Here is a 25,700-nt window from a genome sequence, read left to right as displayed (position 1 = left end):
GTCGATGACATCCTTTAAGTTGTGTGACCATTCTCACCCCCTTTTCTGAATTATTCCACCACCGTGAACGTAAACCCCATACCCCGTGTCTTAGTCATCCAGTGCTGCTATAACGAAAATACCACGAGCGGATGGCATTAGCAAGGAGAAATTTATTCTCTCCCAGTCTAGGAGGCTACAAGTCCGAACTCAGGGCACCAGCTCCAGGGGAAAGCCTTCTCTCTCTCGGCTCTGGGGGAAGGTCCTTGTCATCAATCTTCCCTGGTCGCGGAGCTTCTCAGCAGAGGGACCCTGAGTCCAAAGGATGCACTCTGCTCCTGCCTCTTGTTTCCTGGTGGTATGAGGTCCCCGTCTCTCTGCTTGCTTCTCTCTTTTATATCTCAAGAGAGATTGACTCAAAATACAACTTAATCCTGCAGATCGAGTCCTGCCTTATTAACATAACTGCCTCTAATCCTGCCTCATTAACATCACAGAGGTAGGATTTCCAAGGCATAGGGAAGTCACTGCTGAAGGATATTGACGTGCCATGGGTTGCCAAAAGAACAAACACCTGTCTTGGAAGGAGCACAACCAGAATGCTCCTTAGAAGCAAGGATGGCGAGACTTTGTCTCACATACTTGGGACATGCTGTCAGGACGGACCAGTCCCTGGAGAAGGACATCATGCTTGGTAAAGTAGAGGGTCTGCGAAAAAGAGGGAGACCCTCAATGAGATGGATTGACACAGTGGCTGCAACAATGGGCTCACACATAGCCACGATTGTGAGGATGGTGCCGGACCTGGCAGTGTTTCGTTCTGTAGTTCTGTAGTACGTTGGGTCGTTATGAGTCAGAACGGACTCAACGACACCTAACAACAACAACAACAGGGAAATCACACCAGACAACAGAATGGTGGACGACCACACAACGCTGGGAATCATGGCCTAGCCAAGTTGACACACGTTTTGGTGGTACACAATTCAATCCATAAGCCCTCCTAAGCAGAATTCTCCTCTTCACCCTCCCTCCCACCCTGGTAACCACTAGGAGTCTTTGGTGTCTCTATATATGATTATTTTCAAATAGGAGGCCTGGTGGTACAGTGGTTAAGAGCCTGGCCGGTAACCAAATGTCTGCTGTTTGAATCCCCCAGCCACTCCTTGGAAACCCCACGAGGCAGTTCTACTCCGTCCTGTAGGGTGGCTATGAGGCGAAATCGACTGCGGCAAAGGGGTTTTTATGTCAAATAAAGTGGCATCATATAGGAGTTGTCCTTTTGCAGCTGCCTTATTTGGCTCAGCCTGGCGTTTTCAAGGTTCATCCACGTTGGAGCACGTACCAGGGCTTCGTGTCTTTTGTGGCTAATATTCCATTGTATGGAGAGACCACGTTGAGTTTACCCACTCATCCGTTGATGGGATTGTCAGTTGCTGTGTCTTTTGGTTATTGTGAAAAGCGCTGCAGTGAACATAGGTGTTTTTTTTTTTTAATGTTTTAACATGTAAAAAAAAAGTTTTTTTTTACTATTTTAGTAAAAAAAAATTTTTTTATCGTGCTTTAGACGAGGGCTTAGAGAGGAAACTAGTTTCTCCTTAAACAATTAATGCACATATTGTTTTGTGACATTGGTTGCCAACCCCAGGACATGTCAACACTCTCCCTTCTTGACCTTGGGTTCCCGTTACCAGCTTTCCTGTCCCCTCCCGCCTTCTAGTCCCTGCCCCTGGCCCGGGGTGCCCCTTCCGTCTTGTTTTCTTTTATGGGCCTGTCTGCTCTTTGGCTGCAGGGTGAACCTCAGGAGTGGCCTTATTACTGAGCTGAAAGGGTGTCCAGGGGCCATACGCTCAGGGTTTCTCCAGTCTCTGTGAAGCCAGCAAGTCCGTTTTTTTTTTTTATGTAAAAAAATTAAAACAAAAAGTTAAGAAATAAAAACGTTTAAAAATATAAACACCATTCTTAACTTCTGGGCGTTACAGAAACAGGCGGCAGACTGGACCCGTCTTGAGGCCGTAGTTTGCAAACCCCTGAAGGTTGGGGAGGTTTTTCTGCCCTTCGTTTTGTCCTTTCCAGGGTCTTCTCTGGATGAACACGGCCTTCGTGGTTTGAGAAGCGGTTCCCATCTATCCAGGCCTTCATGGTTTTCTGTCTGAGGCCTGCAATATTTTTGTCAGCGTAGTTTGGTTATGTATGTTGACATTTTCGCAGGGTGGGTGGCGGGTGTTCTTATCTTGTCAGAACTGCTTCTAAAAAAGGGACTGTAATTCAACGACGTGGATGGACCTTGAAAACATCCTGCTGAGCGAGACAAGTCAGTCCTACAAGGACCAACACTGTATGACTGCACTTCTAGGAAACAGACAAATATATAGAAACCAAAGATTGTGGTTACCAGGGGTTTGAGAGAAGGCGCCCTGGTGGCTCAGTGGTTAAGCGCTCAGCTGCTAACTGAAAGGTGGGCGGTTCAAACCCACCAGCCGCTCCGCGGAAGAAAGATGTGGCAGTCTGCTTCCATAAAGACTACGAACTTAGAAACCCTATGGGGCAGTTCTACCCTGTTCTATAGGGTCGCTGTGAGTCAGAATTGACTCGATGGCAACAGGTTTGGTTTTGGGTTTAGGGGTGTGTGGGGGGAAGGGGAAGGTTTTGCTTAGAGGGCGCTGTGTTTCCATTACGGTGGCGGAATAATTAGGAAAAAAACATAATGGTTGCATCGCGTGAAGAAAGTAATGGTAACGCTGAATGGTACGTGCAGAAATTGTCGAGTTGGCCAGTGTTTTGTTGTGTATATTTTCAGCACATACAGGCGCCCGCTCACACGCAAACACACACACGCACACACACGGGCGGTGAATAAGTGACAGTAAATCTGTCGTCAAAGTTCAGTTGGGTTCCGTTTTCCCTGCTTCATCGGAGCTCACTAGTGGTTATCTGGCAAGGTTTGGGGGGAGAGCAGAGCGTTCCTTTTTTTTTCCTTGTAGCAGTGCCGACAGGCCGTTAGCTAACGGACTCGGGGGTGCAGACGTTTTAATGTGGGGAGATTGCCTGACTTTTTCAGACGCGGGGCGTGACTTGTTTGTGCTGACCGCTGGGTGTGTATATATCTTGTGAGTTCTTCCCTTGGGATCTTTAGTGTTGAACCCTGAAAAAGACCAGGAGAGGCATCCAATCGTTGGGGATTGCGGGGTTTCTAGGATTTAATTTAAGACATTTCCAACACTGGTTGTACAAAGAGCTTCCTTTACTCCTGCTTATTTTTTGTTGTTGTTGTTGTTGTAAAAATATAAATAACACAAACAAAAAACCCAAAAAATCCCTTTGCTGTTACGTCGATTCCGGCTTATAACCACCCTATAGGACAGAGTAGAACGGCCCTATTGTAACCTGATTTGTAATCTGTTCTTTCCCTGATAAACCCCAAATAGTGAGTCTGGTCTGTGAGTTGTGTGTGGCCATTGCAACCAAGTAGAGAACCCGTTAGAGAAGTAGACAGCACCGTGGGAGGGATGGCTGGTGTCCGAATTGGTAAAAAGGGCTGCCAAGAGCAGGGGTGTCTGAACTCTACCTCATAGGAAACAGCCTTGGGCTGTTATCTTCCATCTCCTTCCCCTCGTGAAGTCAGAGGAGGCTACATGCCCCCTCCACGCCGTTTTGGCCATATGAAACCAGTTAGTGTCAAGTTGACTTCGACTCATGGCGACCCCGAGTGTGTCAGAATGGAACTGTGCTCCGTAGGGTTATCAGAGGCTGATTTTCAGAAGTTCCCAGGACTTTCTTCCAAAGTGCCTCTGGGTGGACTCAGACGTCCACCTGTTACCAGCCAAGCGGGTTAACCCATTTGCACCACTCAGGGACTTCGTTTTCCTTTTTCCTAATTTTATCGTGCTTTGCGTGAAAGTTTACAGCACACATTAGTTTCTCAGGTAAACATTTATACACACATTGTTTAGTGACGTTGGTTGCAATCCCGACAATGTGTCAGCACTCTCTCCCTTCCTACCCCGTGTTCCCCGTGTCTATTCGTCCAGTTCTCCTGTCTCTTCCTGCCTTCTCGTCTTTGATTTGGGGCAGGTGCTGCCCATCTGGTCTCGTAGGCTTGACTGACTGAAGAAGCGTGTTCCTCATATGTTACTACTCGTTTTATAGGACTGTGTGATCTTTGTCGGAAAGGTGAACCTCAGGAGTGGCTTCAGTTCTGAGTTAGCAGGGTGTCCGTGGGCCGTAGTCGTGGGGATTCCTCCAGTTTCTGTCAGACCAGTAAGTCCTGTCTTTGTGTGTGTGTGTGTGTGAATTTGAGTTTTGTTCTACATTTTCCTCCTGCTCTGTCAGGAATGGAAACCCTGGTGCCGTAGTGGTTAAGTGCTATGGCTGCTAACCTAAAGGTCGGCAGTTCGAATCTACCAGGTGCTCCTTGGAAGCTCTATGGGGCATTTCTACTCTGTCCTATAGGATTGCTATGAGTTGGAATCGACTCGGCGGCAACGGGTTTTTTATTTTTCTGTGGGAAACCCTCTATTGTGATCCCTGTCAGAGCAGTCCGGTGGTCCCGGACTACCACCAGGGACTTCCTAACCAACTTCTAAGACTCATAAAAGACTCCTTGTCATCATTAAACCTTGCCTCTCAAGGTCCTTGATTTCTTAATGCCCTACCCTAAAATGAAAAAAAAAATTTAAGAAAAAAAGAAACCCAGGAAAATGTGGCCCCTAAGAGCCCACGGCCTGTGGAGTCATGGCAGTGCCTCAATGTCTTTATTGGGGAGAGTCAGTAAAATCAATGCAGTGTAATTATTGAACACCTGGGAGAACTGAGTAAATGTCTTCAGACACAGTCCTATTCAGAACCCAGGTGTTTAAATGGTTTGCACTCGGTTTTACATAAAATTTAATGAGCACCCTTAGATACTGCCTCTGAGAGCCGTCCTGGCTGCCTCCAGCATTAAACTTAAGACAAACAGAGACACTCTTATTGAAATCGCGGAACCTGGGGGAGCAAGCCTTTGATCTGGGACTCATATTTTAAGTCGTTTGTGTTTGGCGAGGAGTCCCTGGGTGGTGCCAACAGTGAACAGTCTCGGCTGCTAACTGAAAGGCTGGAGGTTGGAGCCTACCTAGAGGTGTCTCGGAAGAAAGGCCTGGCAATCTACTTGCTAAACATCAACCATTGAAAACGCTGTGGAGCAGTTCTGCTCTGATACATGTGGGATTGCCACGAGTTGCCGTCAACTCGTTAGTGACTAGTTTTTATGTTTCTGGGTCTGGCAAGGAGCCCTGGGGGCGCAGTGGTTAAGAGCTCGGCTGCTAAGCAAAAGGCTGGCAGTCCAAATCCACCAGCCGCTCCTTGGAAATCCTATGGGGCAGTTCTGCTCTGTCCTACAGGGTCGCTATGAGTCCGAATCGACTCGACAGTCATGGGTTTGGGTTTTTGGGTGGTGCAAGTAGGGGCCCTGATGGCGCAGTGATTAAAGCACTCTGCTGCTAACCAGAAGGTCAGCGGTTCCAACTTCCCAGCTGCTCCGCTGGAGAAAGATAAGGCAGTCGGCTTCCGTAAAGAATTAGAGGCTTAGAGACCCTACTGGAGCAGTTCTACCCTGTTCCGCAGGGTCACCGTGAGTCATAGTCGACTTCACTGCAGTGGGTTTGGGTTGGTGCATTTTGTGCTTTCCGGTCTCCAGGGGGCTCGTCGTCCAGCGCCGTATTGGGCTGTGTTCTGTTGTCATCCACAGGGTTTCGCTGGCTGATTTTTCGGGAGTTGATGACCGTGTAGAGAAGTACTCTGTAAGCCCTAGGTGCCCACCGTATGCCGTTGTTGTTGCTGGGTGCCACGGTGCCGGCTCCAACTCAGGGTGCCCCCATGCACAACACAACAAAACGCTGTCTGGTCCTGCACCACCTTCGTGATCACCGGTGTGCCCGAGTCCATTGAGGCAGCCTCTGTGTGGTTTGAGGGCCTTCCATCCTGGGGGCTCATGTTCCAGCTCTGTATCAGACAGTCTTCGGTTGGGATCCATAAGGTTTTCACTGGCTGATTTTCAGAAGTGGATCTCCAGGCCTTTCTTCCTAGTCTGTCTCAGTCTGGAAGCTCTGCTGAAGCCTGCCGGCCACGGTTGACCCTGCTGGTATTTGAAATACCACAAAGTCTTGTTGGCGGATCCCCGTAACTCAGCTGCCATCTCCTGGGTCGGGCTGCTGTGGCTTGCCCCTCCACGTGCTCTTGGCTAAGGAGGTGCAACGTCCTTTTAGGGAGGGCAGGACGAGGCGGTTGAGCACACGGGTAATGTCAGGCCCTCAGAAATAGAAAGTACGGTAATCGTGTGTGCGCACTTGCTGTAAAAATAGAACACCAGGCGCAAGGCGGTGGGGGGCGGGGGATGCTGGCTTGCCCACCTGAAGCCTTGAGAATTCATGATTTATTCCAAATACCCAGGTGTGTACCAGGTAACCGCGGATGGCTGGTGCAGAAATGAGGTTTTCTTGCTAAAAAGGTCCTGTAAAGGTGACCATTCAGAGGGTGGGGTTTAAGTCGCTGTGGGGCAGTTCCTGCTGTGTATGTGGATGTGTGTGTGTGTGTGTGTGAGCACGTGTGTGTGAGTGTGGTGTGTGTGAGTCTGTATGTGTGTGTGTGTGAGAATGTGTGAGTGTGTGGTTTGTGTGGGCGTGTGTGTGTTCAGTGGCATGTGTATATGTGACGTGTGTGAGTCTGTGGTATGTGTATGTTGTGTGGTGTGTATGTTGTATGGTGTGTGTGTGGTGGGTATATATAAGTGAGTGTGTGTTTTATAGTATGTGTGTCTTATATGGTGTGTGTATATGAAAGTATATATGTTGTATGGTGTCTGTAGTGTGCATATGTGTCTGTGTCAGTCCGTGTATATGTGTTTGTGAAAGTGTGTGTTGTATGGTGTTTGTATGTGTGTGTGACTGTGTGTGGAGTGTGTGTCAGCGTGTGTATGTGTTTGTGTGTGGTGTGTGTATGCGTGTCATCACGTGTACGTGTTTCCGTGTGCATGGACTGTTTTTGTCAGTGATGGGCCCCCGCTGGTCTCCCTGACTGCCGGAGAGGGACAAGGTCTCTGGTGAACGAGGGGCTGTGGGCACAAACGGCACATGTACTTGGCTGCTCACCTAAGAGTTGAGGGTTCACACCCACCCAGAGGCACTGTGGAAGAAAGGCCTGGCGGTCTGCTTCTGAAAAATCAGCCACTGAAAGCCCTGTGGGGCACAGTTCTGCTCTGACACACTTGGGGTCGCCGGGAGTTGGGGTCGACTCAACTCCAGCTCACAACAGTAAGAAACAGAAATGGGCATTTGAACACAGTCTGCTGTTCCCTTGCTTGTACCTTAGGGACCCCTGGGACTGTAGCTGTGCTGTCTTTTGCCCTAAAGGGACAGCAGTAAACCCGCCCGTTTCTGAAAACCATGAGCTCGTGCCTTCGAGTTTGGCCTCAGATCAACGTCGTAGACAGAAATAGACTGATCTGATTAGGGCACCGGTCTCTGGAATGTTCCCACAAAGGATATTAGGCTAAGCCCTGCATTATGTTATGAGGGTTGTGGACACGAGGACGCTTACGTTGTTCACGTGGCAGGACGAGCCTTTCCCTCTTTGTCTGTGTGTCCGTCCACGTCAGGACAGACCACGGGGTTTGGGTTTGGATGTAGCTTACTGTACCCACTACCACGGCCAAGGTAGAGAGCATTCCAGCACCACAAGGCTCCTTGGTTCTCCCCTTTTATAACCAACCTACCTCCTCCACCCCGCACCCCACGCCCCCATCCCTAACCCCAAACCCGTTGCCGTCGATTCCAACTCATAGTGACCCTATTGGACAGAGTAGAACTGCCCCATAGAGTTTCCAAGGAGCAGTGGGTGGATTCGAACTGCCCACCTTTTGGTGAGCGGCCAAGCTCTTAACCACTGCACCACCAAGGCTCCAACCTATCTCCAGGTGACCACCAGTAATCTGTTCTTCGTTTCTCTAATTTTGTCATTTTAAGATTGACAAAATGGAATCATACTGTAGGGAACCTCTGGAGATGGGTCATTTCACTCGGCATAACGCCCTTGAGATTCATCCAGGTTGCGCCTGGAACCGTGAGACTTTTCTGCTCCTACCTGTACAAACATCTCGTGTAAAACAGCAATCAAACCAAAGCTTTTCCCATTGTAAACAAGGCTGCCGTGAATATTTCTGTGGGTGTATCTTTGCCTACCCGTGGGAGCGTATCTGTGGAATTAATTCTTAGAAGTGGAATTACTGGGTCAACGAGAGTATGTATTGAGGCTTAACGAACCATTTCCAACTTGCCTTCTCGAGAAGATGCACCTGTTGGAATTGTAAATAAGTATTTAAATGTCTGAGTTCTCTGGGGCACACCAGGCCTGGGCGGGCCCCAGTGTGTTCACCTGTTCTCTCTGATCGATGAAAACTAGTCACTTATTTTACTCTTCATTTTTTTTGATTATGAGTGAGCTTGAATATATTTTTTCTGCATATGCATTCTTATGGATTGAACTGTCTCCCCAAAAATGTATATCAATTTGGCTAGGCCATGATTGCCGGTATTGTGTGACTGCTCACCATTTTGTCATCTGATGTGATTTTCCTACGGGCAGGCAGTAAATCCTACCTCTATGATGTTAACCAGGCAGAATTAGAGGCAGTTATGTTAATGAGGCGGGACTCAATCTACAAGGTTGGGTTGTGTCTTAAATCAATCTCTTTTGAGATATGAAAGAGAGAAGTGAGCCGAGAGACGGAGGGACCTCGTACCACCAAGACAGCAGTGCTGGGAGCAGAACATATCCTTTGGACCTGGGGTCCCTGTGCTGAGAAGCTCCTAGACCAGGGGAAGATTGATGACAAGGACCTTTGCCCAGAGCCGACAGAGAGAAAGCCTTCCCCTGGAGCTGATGCCCTGAATTCAGACTTCTAGCCTCCTAGATTGTGAGGATAAATTTCTGTTTTTTAAAGCCCTCCACTTGTGGTATTTCTGTCACAGCAGCACTAAATGACTGAGACATTCGTTATTATATTTAGGAGCCCTGGTGGCGCAGTGTTAAATGCTTGGCTGCTAACCAAAAACTGGGCACTTCGAAACCACCAGCAGCTCCTCAGGAGAAAAATGGCAGTCTGCTTCCCTAAAGATTACAGCCTTGGAAACGCTGGGGGGCAGTTCTACTCTGTCCTGTAGGGTCCCTGTGAGTCCAAAATCAACTTGACGGCAACAGGTTTGGTTTTACTTTGGTGGTACAAACAGTGAACATGCTCTGCTGTTAACCGGAAGGTTGGAGGTTCAAGTCAACCCATTGGCACCTCGGAAGAAAGGCCTGGCAATCGACAATCAGTCCATTGAAAACCCTGTGGAACACAGTTCTACTTTGACATATGTGGGGTTTCCATTAGGTTGAAGTCAACTTGGCAGCAGCTGGTTTGGTTATTTAATATTGTGAACTGCTTTTTCATTTCTTTTCGCCCGTTTGTGTGGTGTGGGGTGTGTGTGTGTTTGTGTGTGTGGTAAAGGGATTGCTAGATGTCTTTTCATTATTTATCAAGCACTTTTTATACACATAGAATTAGTCTTTCATCCAATGTGTTGCTATTTGCCATTTGATGTTATTTGTGATAGCTGTAGGGTCACTATGAGTTGGAATTGACTTGATGGCAATGGTTTTTTTTTTTTGTTTGTTTTTGAGCAAGTAAAATTTAAAATTTTTTATGTGGTCATATTTATAGATTTTTTTTCCTTAATAATTTCCACATCCAGCTTAGAAAAGTCATTTTCTCAGGGGTCACAATAGAGGGCCCTGGACAGAGCTGGAGAAAAATGTAGAACAAAATTCTACCTCTCACACACAAAAAAGACCAGACTTACTGGCCTGACAGAGACTGGATAAATCCCGAGAATATGGCCCCCAGACACCCTTTTAGCTCAGTACTGAAGTCACTCCTGAGATTCACCCTTCAGCCAAAGATTAGAAAGGCCCATAAAACAAAACAAGACTAAAGGGGCACACCAGCCCAGGGGCAAAGACTAGAAGGCAGGAGGGGACAGGAAAGCTGGTAACGGGGAACCCAAGGTTGAGAAGGGGAGAGTGTTGACATGTTGTTAGGCTGGCAACCAATATTGCAAAACCAAAAAAAAAAAAAAAACCCAGTCCTGTCGAGTCGATTCTGACTCATAGTGACCCTATAGGACAGGGTAGAACTGCCCCATAGGGTTTCCAAGGAGCGGCTGGCAGATTTGAACTGCTGACCCTTTGGTTAGCAGCTGTAGCGCTTAACCACAACGCCACCAGGGTTTCCCAATATCACAAAACGATATATTAATTGTTTGGTGAGAAACTAGTTTGCTCTGTAAACCTTCATCTAAAGTACAATTTAAAAAAAGTTGTCTTCTGAAACGAGATCATGTACTAGAAAGACCTCCACCACCATGTCTTCTGGTATTTTTCCGACTCAGTTGTACACGCCTGAATCCTTGTGCTGTCTGGAAAGCCTTTTGGTGTGGAGACCGGCTAGATAGGCAGACAGCTGTTGTGTTTATAAATACCCCAAATGCTGGCTGTCACTGGGGCATGGGGTCAGCTCTCCGGTTACATTCTTGAAACAGAACAATGACCTGACAGCCTTCCAAACATTTAAGACTCTGCATGAGAACTTTGTCCTCTCACATCCTACAACAGACAGCATGCTTTTGCCCAGCGTGTAACAGCTGGCTACCCTCCATCTGTCAGTCTGTCCTATTGCGGCGGCTTGTGTGTCCTGGGATGTTGGAAGCTATGCCAGCAGTATTTCACATACCAGCAGGGTCACCCATGGTCTTAGTTCTCTAGTGCTGCTGTAGCAGAAATACCACAAGTGGGTGGCTTTAACAAACAGAAATTTACTTTCTCGTGGTTCAGGCCACAGGAGCAGATGACCCAGTAAGCAAGGTAAGCACGGGCTTACTTGTGCTTACTTACCAATCTGCAGTGAACAATTTCACAGGGATTTCATCACATCTTTTTTTTTTTTAATTGTACGTTAGATGAATGTTTACAGAACAAACTAGTTTCTCATTAAAAGTATACATATTGTTTTATGACATTGTAAGCAGCCGTGTGACATGTCAACACTCTCCCTTATCGACCTTGGGTTCCCCGTTACCAGCTTTCCTGCCCTCTCCTGCCTTCTCGTCCTCGCCCCTGGGCCGTTGTGTCCCTTTAGTCTCGTTTTGTTTTATAGGCCTGTTCAGCCTTTGGCTGAAGGGTGAACCTCAGGAGTGACTTCATTACTGAGCTAAAAGGGTGTCCAGGGACCATACTCTTGGGGTTTCTCCAGTCTCTGTCAGGCCAATAAGTCTGGTCTTTTTTTTGGGAGTTAGAATTTTGCTCTACATTTTTCTCCAACTCTGTTTGGGACCCTCTATTGGGATTTCACCACGTCTTTGAATGTGGTGAAACTCATGTGAAATTGTTTGCTATAAATTAGTAAGTAAGCATAAGAAAGCCCATGCTTGCTTACTGGGTCCTCTGTCTCTGTTAGGGATTGTCATTTGAAAGGAAGCTTTGATTCTGTAGGAAGGTGCTGCGGGGTTCAGAAAGAGAGAGATGCCAGCCGTACCTAGAAGCAGAACCTTTGATGTGCTGAAAAAATGTGAAATTGTTTACTACAGATGAGCTGGTAAGCAAGGTAATCACCATGCTTATCTTGCCTGTTGGGCAGTCTGGCCCTGGCAGAGGCTCTTGCCTGTTGGGCAGTCTGGTCCTGGCAGAGGCTAGAAGTCCAAAATTAGGGTGCCAGGTCTAGAGGAAGGTGTTTCCTCTCTGTGGGCTCTGGGGGAAGGTCTTTGTCTCTTTTCAGCTTCTATTCCTTGGCTCTTTGGTGATATTCTGGTGGCATCTATCCCCCCCTCCCCTCAGTTGCTTTATCTGCCCCTTTTAAATCTCAAAAGCATTGACTCAGGACACACCCTGGACTGACACTGCGTCATTAACAGAACAAAGAAAACCCATTCCCAGGTGGGACTGGAACAACAGGTGTGCTGTAGTTGTTCGGTGTCAATCCCGATTCACAGCGACCCTATTGGACAGAGTAGAACTACCCCATAGAGTTTCCAAGGAGCGCCTGGTGGATTCGAACTGCCGACCTTTGGGTTAGCACCCGTAGCTCTTAACCATTGCGTCGCCAGGGTTTCTGTGATGTGTACAGATACGTGTTATTTCTAGCTGCTGAGGAAGGCACGCACTCTGTACCGTGTGAGTTTCACCTGTCCCCCGTCCCCCGCCTTACATTCTCCTTGGACGCTTTGAAGAAAGAACCACGTCACCTTCTTTGCAGCTCACACTGACCCTGACTCCGCAGTTCCCTGTGCTCCAAGGTGCTGAGCCCAGGAAACCATGGACGGGGTGACCTCGTGTGTGAGTCGCTTGGCGTAGAAGGAAAGACGACTTCTTCTTAGCAACTTTTAACCAGTCCTTGGACCTGCAGAAGGAGCCCCCGGGCGGTGCAGATGTTTGGTGAACGCGCTCGGCTGCTCACTGAAAGGCTGGAAGTTCAAATCCACATAGAGGTGCCTCAGAAGAAAGGCCTGATGATTGACCTCCGAAAAATCATCTATTGAAAACCTTATAGAGCACAGTTCTAATCTGACACATATGGGGTCTCCATGGCTTGGGGGCAACTCAGAGGCAACTGATTAAGTGGTAATTTCTGCAAAGGGCATGTGAGATGATGTTGCAATAAGGACCCCTTTACGGGTTTTACAGATAGACGGAGCCCTGGTAGTGCAGTGGTAGAGCGCTCGGTTGGTAACCAAAGGGTTGGCAGTTTGAAGCCACCAGCTGCTCCTTGGAAACCCTACGGGGCAGTTCTACTCTCTCCTATAGGGTCGCTGTGAGTCGGAATTGACTCAGTAGCAAAGGGTTTGGGGGTTTTTTGTCGTTGTTTACAGATAGACGCCTTGCAGAATAAGCTTTATACTTTAACATCATGTCCCTAAGTAGCACTCAGTGACCCAAACCTGCTAGAGCCATTTAACATACTTTTGGCAATTCTTCTAAGTCAGGATTTTTTAGAGAACAGAGTTTATCAGTGGTCACCAGGGGTGGAAGGGAGGGGGAGAACGGGGCCAACGGTGATTAAGTATCAGGCTGCATAGCTGATTAATGCAACTGCCAGAAACCCAGCTGGCAAAAGTATGACAGATACAGTCCCATCAATGACAAAAAAAAAAAAAAAGAGCGGCTTCCGGGGCTGCCCACGTACAACCAAACACCTCGTGGGATTCGGCTCCCTGGCCTGGAGGTTTAGGGTCCTGGTTCCACGGGGCGTCCCAGTCAGCTGTCCCATCACTGTGTAGGGTCCTACTGTTCCACCTCCCAGCTCTTTGCACAGTGTCTGGGGTCTTCAGATCTTGACAGAGGCGTCCTGGGCTCAGACACAGGTCTCTATTCACTTGTAAAAGTCTTCATAGAATCGACCCCTTTGATCCTGTCGAACTGAACTGAGACTCTTGGTTTACTTCAGGAAACTCATCAGTAGATTTTGCATCCTAGAAAGTTCTAGAAACTAGGACCACTGTCACTTCTTGGCTATGTTCTCCTTCCACTTCGTGGAGAGATCAGCAAGGAAGCCATTGTCAGGTTTGTCAAAATACAAATCTCCGTAAATATCAAAATCCCACATTTCACAGCTAATCTGGATAAATATGCAAGCCATAGCTGATGTAGAACGAAACACCACCCTAGTATCTTCGCTGATATAACCACGTTCTTATCCTTTTTTTTTTTTTAATTTTGTTAAAATTTTATTGTGCTTCAAGTGAAAATGTACAAATCAAGTCAGTCTCTCATACAAACATTTATACACACCTTGCCATGTACTCTTAGCTGCTCTGCCCCTAATGAGATAGCACATTCCTCCTCTCCACCCTGTATTCACCGTGTCCGTTCAACCAGCTCCTGTCCCCCTCGGCCTTCTCATCTCCCCTCCAGATAGGAGCTGCCCACATAGTCTCCTTGAGCCAAGAAGCTCAGTCCTCACCGGTATCATTTCACATTCTTGTTCTTGACCCACAGCTCACCAGCCTGTACCCTGATACCAGCAAACTCATATAAGGACCCCTGGTGGCACAGGGGTTAAGAGCTCGGCTCTGCTAATCAAAAGGTCGGCAGTACGAATCTACTGGCCGCTCCTTGGAAACCCTATGGGGCAGTTCTACTCTGTCCTCTAGGGAGTTCTATGGGAGGAGACTGCCATGTCTTTTTCCAGCAGAGCGGCTGGTGGGTTTGAACTGACAACCTTTTGGTTAGCAGCCGAGCGCTTTAACCACTGCAGCACTGGGGCTCCTCAGCGTTCACCTAGACCTCTTGATCAGGTCTCAGCCAGAACACGTGAGTCACACCCCGTCTGGTCCACACCGACAGTTTCTTTCTGTAAATCTTAAGCCACTTGACGTGCGAACGTCGGGGAGAGCGGTCTCCAGCATGTCTCCGAGCCCGATGAGAGGAAACGCTTTGGGATTCACAACTAGCTCATTCCACTGCCCCCAAAGCCCTTCTGCTGGGTGATGAGTTTGTAGATCTTTCTTGTTCTTGTCTTGTATTATTTTCGTTTCCTTCAGCTGTTCTAACCCAAGGGAAGAGAAGTCTTTCTGCCTTCCCACAGCTCCGGGTCCCATGAGTGTCCTCGGGGCACCCGGCCCATGACCCCACAGCCCTCACAGCCTCCCCCCACCCCAATTGTTTTTAAATGTAGATTCAGCGTTTATTCTAGACAGATGCAGCAGTTTAGTTCTTATTAGGGCTGCCGCTTTTCCCCATAAAGCAGTCTCTTTCTGTCTTTCCTAACCAGGGCGTTTATTTCTGGCGGAGATTATAGAATTGCCGGGTGGGGAACATACATTCTGGGGGTGTCCTCTCTTGGCCTTATTTTCATCTGTAGGATGGTTGTAGTTTTTTTCTTTAATTATTTAAAAAAAATTTTTTTTTTTATTGTGGTGCAAATATACTTAACAAAACACCCTTTCAGCAATGTCCACACGTACAATTCAGCGACGCTGATTACATGCTTCAAGTTGTGCAGCCGTTCTTGCTATCCTTTTCCAAATCAGTCCACCACCGTAAGCATAAACTCACTGCCGTAAAGAAATACCACTGGTGGTTGGCTTTAAAGAACGGGAATTTATGTTCTCACAGTTTCGGAGGCTGGAAGTCCAGATACGGGCCTCAGCTGTGTCAGCTCCTTCCTCGTTAGTAGTTTGGGATAACCCAGAAGTGATTAGGTTTAAGATCCGCCCTACACTGGTATGACCTAAACTAACTGGTTGATTGCATCATGTTAGATTGCATTATGGAAGGTGATTACATTACGGTACGTTACGTTATGGGAGGTGATGAGCACATTACATTAAAATATACTACATTACATTATGGGAGATGATTATATTATATTACAGTATACTATATCACATTTACACTAAGGAAGGAAATTACATTGCACTACATTATGGAAGATGATTACATTGTGTTATATTATGGAGAGTGATTACATTACATCATATATAAGGTCATTAAGGTTACATTATATCCACAGGTATAGGGATTTGGATTCCAACATAGCTTTTTTTCGGGGGGAGGGGACAAAATTCAATCCATAACAGTATTTATGGATGGGGGAGAGAAGATCTGAGCAGTGCCTTGGTCTAGAATAGAGGCTTCCAAAATGTGTTTTTCTTAGAAGCAGAAGTCTTTTTTTTTTTTAAAGCGAGAGCATTTAAGGAACCCTAATGCATTAAGGATAAGGAGAAGTAAATAGGGCTGTTCTGATTGGAGGGAAGGGGATGGAGGTTGGAGGGCTGGCCACCTTGGACCACTGCCCCGTCCCACTGTAGTCCCGAGTCACCCCTTGGAGGAGGTTGAAAAACACTTGTCCAATGCAGTCGTGTTAGAAAATCATGTGCAGCCTTGTGCCCAAGACCTAAGTGGGTGATTCTGCTAAAGCCTGTAAATCTTGGCGACAGTACTGGTAGAATAAATCTCACCACCAACGTGTTTAAAACTGCTGAGATTTCCATCGTCAACTCAGTTATGTAAGTTTGTTTGTTATAATCATCCGGTCGTCCGTGGAGACAACTTCAAGGAAAGATGAGCCAGCTGACTTGTGCTTGGCGGGAAACTGATCTGTTTCTTGGATTGTGCATTGTGGCATTGGGAAGAAATGCCTTGATGGGCCAAAATGGAAGGTTTAGACAATGCTGGGAAAAGACCTACCGAATATGAAAAGGATGGCAAGGCACGTGGAAATCGACCAATTCCCTTAAAAATATTGTGCTTGGCACACTTAGTGCGTTACCTTACAAGCGTCAGACTGTTCTATAGCAGCATAAGCGTTCTGAGCCTGATATCTTTTATTGAAACAAGTTTTCTTTTTTTTTTTTTTTTTGCATAAGGCATTGGTGATTCAGTGGTAGAGTTCTCGCCTCCCATGCAGGAGACCTGGGTTCGATTCCCGGCCAGTGCACGTCATGTCCAGCCACCACCTGTCTGTCAGTGAAGACTTGCATGTTGCTAGGATGCTGAACAGGTTTCAGTGGAACTTCCAGACTAAGACAGACTAGGAAGAAAGTCCTGGCAATCTACTTCTGAAAATTAGCCAGTGAAAACCCTACAGATTCCAACAGCCCGATCCTGTTGTGCATGGGCTGACTTGATGCCAGCTAACAACAGCAACATGTTTGACACAAGCTCTTGAATGGAAGTTGCTTTCTTATTGCGTGAGGATTTAATGTGATTTTTTTTAATGTAGGTGACTCCATATCCGCAAATTCTTCTCAACATCATAGAGACCCCCTGCCCACGTGTTAAATGTGTACTGGCTCCAAGTTAAACATGGGTTAAAACCCACAAATCCATGAACTCTTTCAAAATATTATCCACCTATGCTGTGATAAAGACAGTTTCTTTTAAGTGTCGTGTAAGTACTGGTGTAAAACATCAGTGTGATGTTAAATAACACAAATGGCTACCCTTTAAAAGTGGCTTTTTTTGTTAATTGTCAATTGTTGCAGAACTTTCTTGTCAAATTAATATAAAATGTCTTGTGTGTATGCAAATTAAAATATGTGTTTGTAAGGCTTTACCGACTGAGCAAGCGGCTAATTATAAAAGGAAAGTAATTTATGTTCACTTAGATTTAGAAAAAGCAGAAAGCCTCAAAGAAGAAAATGAAAGTCAACCACGGTATCATTACAGTATCTCTCTTCCTGCAAAATTTGCAGGTACTGTGTCTTAAAATACTTTCTTCTCTCTCTCTCTCTCTCTCTCTCTCTCTCTCTCTCTCTCTCTTCTCCTTCTGGAATCCCGGTTATGTGTATATTAGAGCCTTTACACAGCCCACAGCTCTTGCAACCTTTATTTTGTTTACCCTTCTTATTTTCTTTCTGTATTTGAGATTAAATAATTTCTTTTGCTCTACCTTCAACTTTAAGGAGCCCTGGTGGTGCAGTGGTTAAAGTGCATGGCTGTGAACTGAAAGGTCAGCGGTTCGAACCCACCAGCCACTCTGAAGGAGAAAGATGTGGCATTCTGCTTCTGTAAAGAGGACAGCCTTGGAAACCCTGTGGGGCAGTTCTACTCTGTCCTGTAGGGTCACTATGATTCGGAATCAACTTGACGGCAGTGGGTTTGGAGTACCTTCAGCTTTACTTTTCCCCCACAGCTGTGTTGAGTCTGCTAATGGGCAGCTGAGAGCCCTTTTCTTCTCTGATAATGTGGTGGTGTTTTTTTTAACTTTAGCATTTGCATAACACTCTTCCTGATAATTTTCATCCATCTGCTGATGAAGATATGTATATGCTTGTGGTCAGCCCTTTCCACCGGTCAAGGTTTCTCGGCTTCAGCACTACTGACATTTGAAGCAGGACAATTGTCTGCCATGGGGACCATCTCACGCATTGTAGCATGTTCAGCAGTACCCCTGGACCCTACACTCTACATGCCAGCAGCACCCCCTCCCCAATTTTAGTGACAACCAAAAAATGCCTCCAGACTTCGCCTGGTGTCCCCGGGAGTCCTTGCTTCCTTTCTTCTCTCTGTGATATTAGGGCTTAAGATCTCTTATCTGGAAAAAGAAAGTTGAATTAGATTCTTTCAAACACTCCTTCCTGCAGTGCCATTTTGGAATGTTTTTGTACCAGCCTCAATACCTGTAATGGATTGCATTGTGTCCTTCCAAAATATGTGCTGAAGCCCTGGCCCCTAGACCTGTAGCTGTGACCCTATTTGGATCTTTTATTATGTTAATGAGGTCACAACAGAATTGTTAGGTGCTGTTGAGTGGATTCTGACTCACAGTGACCCCATGTGGCAGGGTAGAAGTACCCTGTAGGGTTTCCTAGGCTGTAATCTTTACTGGAGCAGATCACCAGGCCTTTCTCCGTTGGAGCAATTGGGTGGGTTCGAGCCAGCAACTTTTCAGTTAGCAGCAGAGTGCTTAACCATTGCACCACCAAGGCTCTGATCTCTTGCTTGGATGGTGGGAATGCTACCCCGGAACCACCACTGCCCCGTTGTTGGTTGCTGTCGATTCAATTCCAAGTCATGGCAATCCCACGTGACAGAGTAGAATTGCCCTGTAGGGTTTCCTAGGCTGTGATCTGTACAGGGTGTCATGGTTTCAATTGTGTCCCCCCAAAATATGTGTCAACTTGGTTAGGCCATCATTCCCAGTGTTGTGTGGTTGTCTTCCATTTTGTAATTTTCCTATGTGTTGTAAATCCTAATCGCTGCCCATGGTTAATGACGCAAGATTAGATTATGTTAAAGAGGATTGGGGTGGGATGTAACACCCTTGCTCAGGTCATATCCCTGATCCAAGGTAAAGGGAGTTTCCCTGGGGTGTGACTCAAGAGATAAACAGGACAGGAAAGCAAGCAGAGATAAGGGAAGCTCATACCACCAAGAAAGCAGTGCCAAGAGCAGAGCGTGTCCTTTGGACCCAGGGTCCCCACTCTGAGAAACTGCTAGACCCAGGGCAAGACTGATGACAAGGACCTTCCCATAGAACTGACAGAGAGAGCCAACGCCCTGAATTTAGACTTCTAGCCTCCTAGACTGTGAGAGAACAGACTTCTGTTTTTTAAAGCCGTCCAATTGTGGTATTTTTGTTATAGCAGCACTACCTGACTAAGACAGTAGGTCAAATGAATCATTGCTTCTAGATCCTACCTGTCTGCTCGCCCAGCCGCGAACGTGCTGTTTACAAAGGACGCCGTTGGGGAGACTCATGGTAGGCACAGTGGGGTGTGGGGCTTCTCACAGCCTCTGAGGAGCTCTGAGTGCCGCGCCATTAGTGTTGGGTCTTTTCTGTGCAGTTATTTATTCCTTTTGTTGGTAAGAATGCCTGTTTGTGTGGGAGTCAGTGCAACTCAAGAAAATTCTATGTGGTGTGTACTCATTTAAAGAATTTTTCAGCATGTGGATAAACCCATAAAACCCGTAGCCATTGAGTTGATTCTGACTCTTAGCGACCCTATAGGATGGAGAAGAACTGCCCCACAGGGTTTCCAAGGAACGGCTGGTAGATTCAAACTGGCAGCCTTTTGGTTAGCCGCCAAGCTCTTCACCACTGCGTCAACAGGGCTCCTGCAGTGGACTTTAACCCTGGCCTCTGGATAGGAGGTGAATTGCTTGGTCCACACAGAGATGCTGACCGCTCCCGGGAGCAGCCAGGAGGATCCTATAGAGGGGCCGAGAATGGGCTGTGATTCCCCATTCCGTCAAAGTATCACAGATTATTCAACTCTTCCTCTACTTAAAAAAAAAAAAACGATGCCACGGAGTTGAATCTGACTCATGGTGACCCCCATGTGTGTCAAAGCAGAACTGAGCTCCATAGGGTTTTCAGTGGCTGACTGTTCAGAAATAGATTGGCAGGCCTTTCTTCCGAGGTGCATCTGGATGGCCACAAACCACCAACCTTTGAGTTAGCAGCTGAGCTCATTCGCTGTTTGCACCACCTGGGGACTCCCCTACCTACAGAAGGACAGATGCCAGGTCTCTCTTCTGAGGTCCCTCCGGGTAGACCCGAACCACCAACCTTTCTGTGGAGCAGCCTACCATGCTAACCGTTTCCACCATGCAGGGACTCCAATATTTACTTAAAAAAAGAAAAAAAATGTATTTTTTCTTAAATTGTTAATACTGGAAATTGTGCCTTCAACTAACACAAACACACACACCACAGACACGCACACACCCCACCATCTGATATGCGTAAACACACCGTCACACAGACTAATGCGTTAACCGTGACTCGTTGCACTCTTTGCAAAGCACCAGGACCAGCTGCCACGGCGTCGCCTATGACTCGAGGTGCATCAGAGTGGCACCGAGCTCCACAGGGTTCTCAATGGCTGAGTTTTCAGAAGTAGACTGCCAGGCCTTTCTTCCAAGGTGCTTCTTGGTGGCCACGAACCACCAACCTTTGGGTTAGCAGCCGAGCTCCTTCACTGTTTGCACCACCTAGGCACTTCCCTACCTACGGAAGGACGGATGCTGCAATGGGTGAGCTTGGCTCTTGCTGGCAAAGGTGTATCTTCAGGGTAGATTTCTAGAAGTGATTCTGCTGGCTCCAAGCAGAAGTACGTAGGTAATCGTGGTAGATATTGCCCCATACCCTTCTGTAGGGCTTTTACCATTTTGTAATCCCATCCATGAGAGTGCCTCGTCGCCACGGTCTCACCAGAGAAGCGTCAATGTTGACTCATTGCGGTTGTGCCAATCTGATAGGGGAGAAATGGTATCTCGGTAGGAACAGGAATTAGCATTCTTTTTTTTTTTTCTATCAGGTGTAAAGTTGAACTCAAGCTTTTAAGGCCCATTTGGGTGTCGACTTCCCTAAGCTGTTATTTTTGCTCTTTTTTTTTTTTTTTTTTCTATAGGGCGTTTGGATTTCTTTTTTTCTTGATTACTGAGAACTCTTTATAAATTAAGGAAAATAGCCCTTTGTCTCTGATGCAAGTTGAAAATTTTCGTCCAGTTCATGACTTATTTTTGACTTTGTGAATTTTTTTTTTTTTTAAATCATGTAAAAAAATTCTCTTAGTTGCAAAATTTATCTGCAGATTCTTCCTGGATTTTGACTTGTAATTAAATCACACACACACACACACACACACACACACACAACGAAACTCGTTGCTATGAAGTCTATTCTGACTCATGACGTCCATGACTTAAAATTAGGGAAGTCTTTTCTTATCCTGAGGTTAAAACTAAACTTATTTATGGTTTCTTCTAATATCTTTCGGTACTTTTTTCCCTTAGAGTTTGTTCTCATTTGTATTCTGAGGTTTGGAGCCAATTTTATCTTTTTCTAAGTGCTTATTTGGGTGGCCTAACGTCATTTATTAAAAATCCCGTCTTTGCCATTTTTATCATATATTACTTCTCTGTGAGTGGTGGTCTCTTTCTGCAATTTCTGTTCTCCTCTCTTGGTCTGTGTCCATTCCAGCATTAGTACCAAACCAAACCCATTGCCATCAAGTCCATTCCGACTCATAGCGACCCTATAGGACAGAGTAGAACTGCCCCACAGGATTTCCAAGGCTGTAATCTTTACGGAAGCAGAGTGCCACATCTTTCTTCCACGGAGTGGCAAGTGGATTCAAATCTTTTAAAGAAATGTTTTATTTATTTTTGGTGGCAATATACTTATCTTAGCTATCTAGGGAAACCCTGGTGGCGTAGTGGCTAAGTGCTACGGCTGCTAACCCAAGGGTCGGCAGTTCGAGTCCGCCAGGTGCTCCTTGGAAACTCTATGGGGCAGTTCTACTCTGTCCTGTAGGGTCGCTATGAGTTGGAATTGACTTGACGGCACTGGGTTTGGTTTTTTTTTTTTTTTTTTTTTTTGGTTTTAGCTATCTAGTGTTGCTATAACAGAAATACCACAAGTGAGTGGCTTTAAAGAACAGAAATTTCTTTTCTCACAATTCAGGAGGCCAGAAGTTGGAATGCAGGGTGCCGGCTCTAGGGGAGGGCTCTCTGTCTGTGCGCTCTGGGGGGGAAGGTCCTTGTCTCTTCTTAGCTTCTGTTCCTTGGTTTCTTGGTGAGCACGTGAGATCTGTCTTCCCCTCTGTCTGTGCTTGCGTGCTTAATCTGCCCTTTTATATCTCAAAAGATAACACACACCCTACACTAATACTGCCTCATCAGCATGACGGAGAAAACCCACTCCCAAGCGGGATTATAGCCAGAGGTACAGCCATTGCTGTCAACTGGATTGCAACTCACAGTGACCCTATAGGACGGAGCAGAACTGCCCCACAGGATTTCCAAGGCTGTAGACCTTTATGGAAGCGGACCGCAGCGTCTTTCTCACATGGAGCGGCTGGTGGGTTCCAGCTGCCAACCTTTCAGTTAGCAGTCCAGTCTTCAACTGCTGTGCTACCAGGGCTCTTCCAAGCACTGGTACCTTCTGTTTAATTATAGTCCCAGTATCATTACGCATAAGGTCGCCGTGAGTCAGAATTGACTCGATGACAGCGGGTTTTGTTTTTTGGTTTTCGGATTAAAGGCACCACGGAGTGGACTCCGACTCGTGGTGCCCCCGTGTATGTGAGAGAAAAACTATGCTCCACAGAGTCCTCAATGGTTGATTTTCCAGAAGTAGGTTGCCAGGCCTTTCTTCTGAGGTACCTTTGGTTGGGCGTTTGAACCGCCAGCCTTTCGGTTAGCAGCCGAGTGCTTAACCATTTGCGCCGGCCGGGGCCCCCAAGACGCACATGGTGGCGTCTCTTCCAAAGTCACGGTCTCAGCAAAAGCTGAGCACAGAGGTCTCGTATTCGTAGTCGGTAAGATTTTCTAGGGGAGGATCCGTCACAAGCCTGTCTCTCAGCTTCTGGTGGCCCCAGGCGTTCCTTGGCTTGTGGCCACATCAGTCCAATCTCTGCCTCTGCCTTCACGTGGCTTTCTTCCCTGTGTCTGTGACTCTTATTCTTGTTTATAGGACAGCGCTAATGGGATTAGGACCTACCCTATTCCTGTATGACTTACACGTGAATTGATTGCATCTGCAAAGACGCAAATCCGAAATCATGGTGCAGGCAGGGCCGCGCTCCCCCGGGAGGCTCTAGGCGAGGCTCCTTCCTCGTCTCTCCAGCTTCTGGTGGCTCCAGGCGTTCCTGGGCTTGTGGCCACATCACCCCAATCTCTGCTCTGTCTTCATGTGCCGTCTCCCCCTCTGCGTGTCTCTGTGTCGCTTTTTTTAATTGGACACCACTCATACAGGATTAGGGCCCAGCCTTCTCCGTGAGAGCTCATGTTAACTGACAGCTGTTTCCAAACCAGGTCACGTTCACAGGGACAGGTGTTAGGACTTGGATGTTCTCTTTCTGAGGGACACAATCCAGTCTATACCAGGTGTACAGATTTCTCACCTGTCTGGAAATCACCAGGGTGGAGTCTACAAAGGCACCCCCAGGGGACACGGTGGCCACCAGCAGGTGACCTTGAGCAAGTCCATAATTGCTCAGGGAATACCCCCCTTATAGGAGCCCATGTGGCGCCGTGGTTAAGTGTTCGACTGGTACCCAAAAGGTTGGTGGTTTGCAAGCTGTATGGGGCAGTTCTTCTCAGCCATATGGGGTCACTAGGAGTTGGAATTGACTCGAGGGCAATGGCTTTGGGTAATCCACCTTCCTACACTCAATCATCCCAAATCTGTAAGAATTCAAGCGAATGAAAACAGGAAGGTGAAACCATAGCCCCCATTGGCCGAGTGTGCTATTTGAGGTTTAATTCTTACAAAAGTGTGTCGTTGCTGTTATCTGCCGGCAAGTTGGCCCCGAATCATCGAGACCCCGTGTACCAGGGAACGAAACACCGCCCGGTCCTGCATCATTCTCCATGGTTGTCTGCCGGTTAGACCCTTGCGATCCATGGGATTTTCATTGACCGAGTTTCAGATGTCAGTTGCCAGGCTTTTCTTCCTGGTCCATCTTAGTCTGGAAAAAAAGCTCGGCTAAAACCTGTTCAGCGTCACAGCAGCACGCAAGCCTCCCCCGACAGACGGGTGGTGGCTGCACGTGGGGTGCACTGGCCGGGCATCGAACCCAGGTTTCCCGCATGGGAGGTGAGAATTCTACCTCTGGTCCACCGCTGCCTCTATAAAAGTGTACTGTGGTTTTAAGCTTACTTTGCTCCTTTTTTTTTTTTCTCTTCGCTAGTTTTTCCCCCACAACCGGACCGTGTTGCTATAGTGACTGGAGGGACAGATGGAATTGGCTATGCTACTGCGAAGCACCTGGCAAGACTTGGCATGCATGTGGTCATAGGTAATGCGTTCTGCCGTTCATTACATTTCAGAGGTATTTCACGTTTCAGTGCGCATTTATGCGTGTGTGTAAACATTGATGGGCATGTAGGCAAAACAGTTAACTACTGAAAGCCTGTAAAGATAAATATTCAAAAACTGAGAGACAGAATGCTTTTGGAATACACTTTCTGCTTTAACAGTGAGCGTGTATTTTTCTACGAGGGTCACTGGAGGTTAAAGAGAACACAGGACAATAAATAGGAACATGTTTTTAGAATAGTTTGCTTCCGTTGCCACTATACCACACAGTCTGTTTTTTTTTTTTTTTTAATTGTGCTTGAAGTGCAAGGTTTACAATTCAAGCCAGCTTCTCGTACAAAAACTTACACACGCCTTGTTATGTGACCCTAGCTGCTCTCCCTATACTGTGACAGCACTCGCCTTCTCTCCACCCTGTGTTTCTCGTGTCTATTCAACCTTCTCTGTCCCCCTCTGCTCTCTCATCCTCCCTCCAGACAGGAGCTGCTCACAGAGTCTCATGTGTCTACTTGATCCAAGAAGCTCACTCCTCACCAGTATCGTTTTCTATCTTATAGTTCTGTCCAGTTGGCTTTGGGAATGGTTCCAGTCCTGAGCTAACAGAAGGTCTGGGGACCATGACCTCCGGGGTCCTTCTAGTCTCAGTCAGACCATTAAGTCTGGTCTTATGAGAATTTGGGGTCTGCATCCTACTGCTCTCCTGCTCCCTTAGGGGTCCTCTGTTGTGTTCCCTGTCAGGGCAGTCATCACTTGTAGCCGGGCACCATCTAATTCTTCTGGTCTCAGGCTAATGTAGTCTCTGGTTCATGTGGCCCTTTCTGTCTCAGGAGCTCATAATCACCTTGTGTCCTTGGTGTTCTTCATTCTCCTTTGCTCCAGGTGGATTGAGTCCAATTGATGCATCTTAGATGGCTGCTTGCTAGCTTTTAAGACCCCAGACGCCACTCAGCAAAGTGGGGTGCAGAATGTTTTCTTAATAAATGTTGTTATGCCAATTGACCTAGATGTCCCCTGAAACCATGGTCCCCAGACCCCTGCCCCTGCTACCCTGTCCCTCGAAGTGTTTGGTTGTATTCAGGAAACTTCTTAGCTTTTGGATTAGTGTGGTCTTTTTACTAGAATTTGAGGTCAGCACCCCACTTTTCTCCGCTCCATCAGGGATTCTCTATGGTGTTCCCTGTCAGGAACACCAGTTGTAGCTGGGCACCATCTAGTTCTTCCAGTCTCAGGTTGATGGAGTCTATGGCTTATGTGGCCCTTTCTGTCTCTTGGGCTCTAGACAGTCTGCATTTGATTTCTCTTTTGGGTAAACTATGGTGAGGTCGATGGCACTGGGTACTGGGTATGGTGAGGTCTAGTTGAGAAGGTAATGGTGAGGTCT

The 25,700-nt window shown here is 47.0% G+C and overlaps 1 protein-coding gene and 1 non-coding gene across 3 annotated transcripts in view; both read left to right on the top strand.

The window, feature by feature from the left end:
- Positions 1 to 25,700, top strand: part of DHRSX (dehydrogenase/reductase X-linked) — a 152,845-nt gene that overhangs the window by 21,241 nt on the left and 105,904 nt on the right. The window contains exons 1-2 of one of the 2 annotated variants that reach the window (XM_064277889.1): positions 2,634 to 4,239; positions 24,192 to 24,299. In XM_064277889.1, the coding sequence (XP_064133959.1) occupies positions 24,284 to 24,299 (16 nt within the window). In that variant the 5' untranslated portion in view covers positions 2,634 to 4,239; positions 24,192 to 24,283. Of the gene's footprint in view, positions 1 to 2,633; positions 4,240 to 24,191; positions 24,300 to 25,700 lie in introns of those variants that run through there. The other variant, XM_064277888.1, reaches the window with a different exon arrangement.
- TRNAG-CCC (transfer RNA glycine (anticodon CCC)) lies at positions 16,416 to 16,486 on the top strand. Its single transcript has one exon. It is a non-coding gene; the product is annotated as a tRNA-Gly (tRNA).

This window comes from Loxodonta africana, chromosome X, assembly GCF_030014295.1.
Source record: "Loxodonta africana isolate mLoxAfr1 chromosome X, mLoxAfr1.hap2, whole genome shotgun sequence".
NCBI lineage: Eukaryota > Metazoa > Chordata > Mammalia > Proboscidea > Elephantidae > Loxodonta > Loxodonta africana.
The sequence above is the reverse complement of the archived record's forward strand: the minus strand, read 5'-3'. Positions and strand labels throughout refer to the sequence as shown.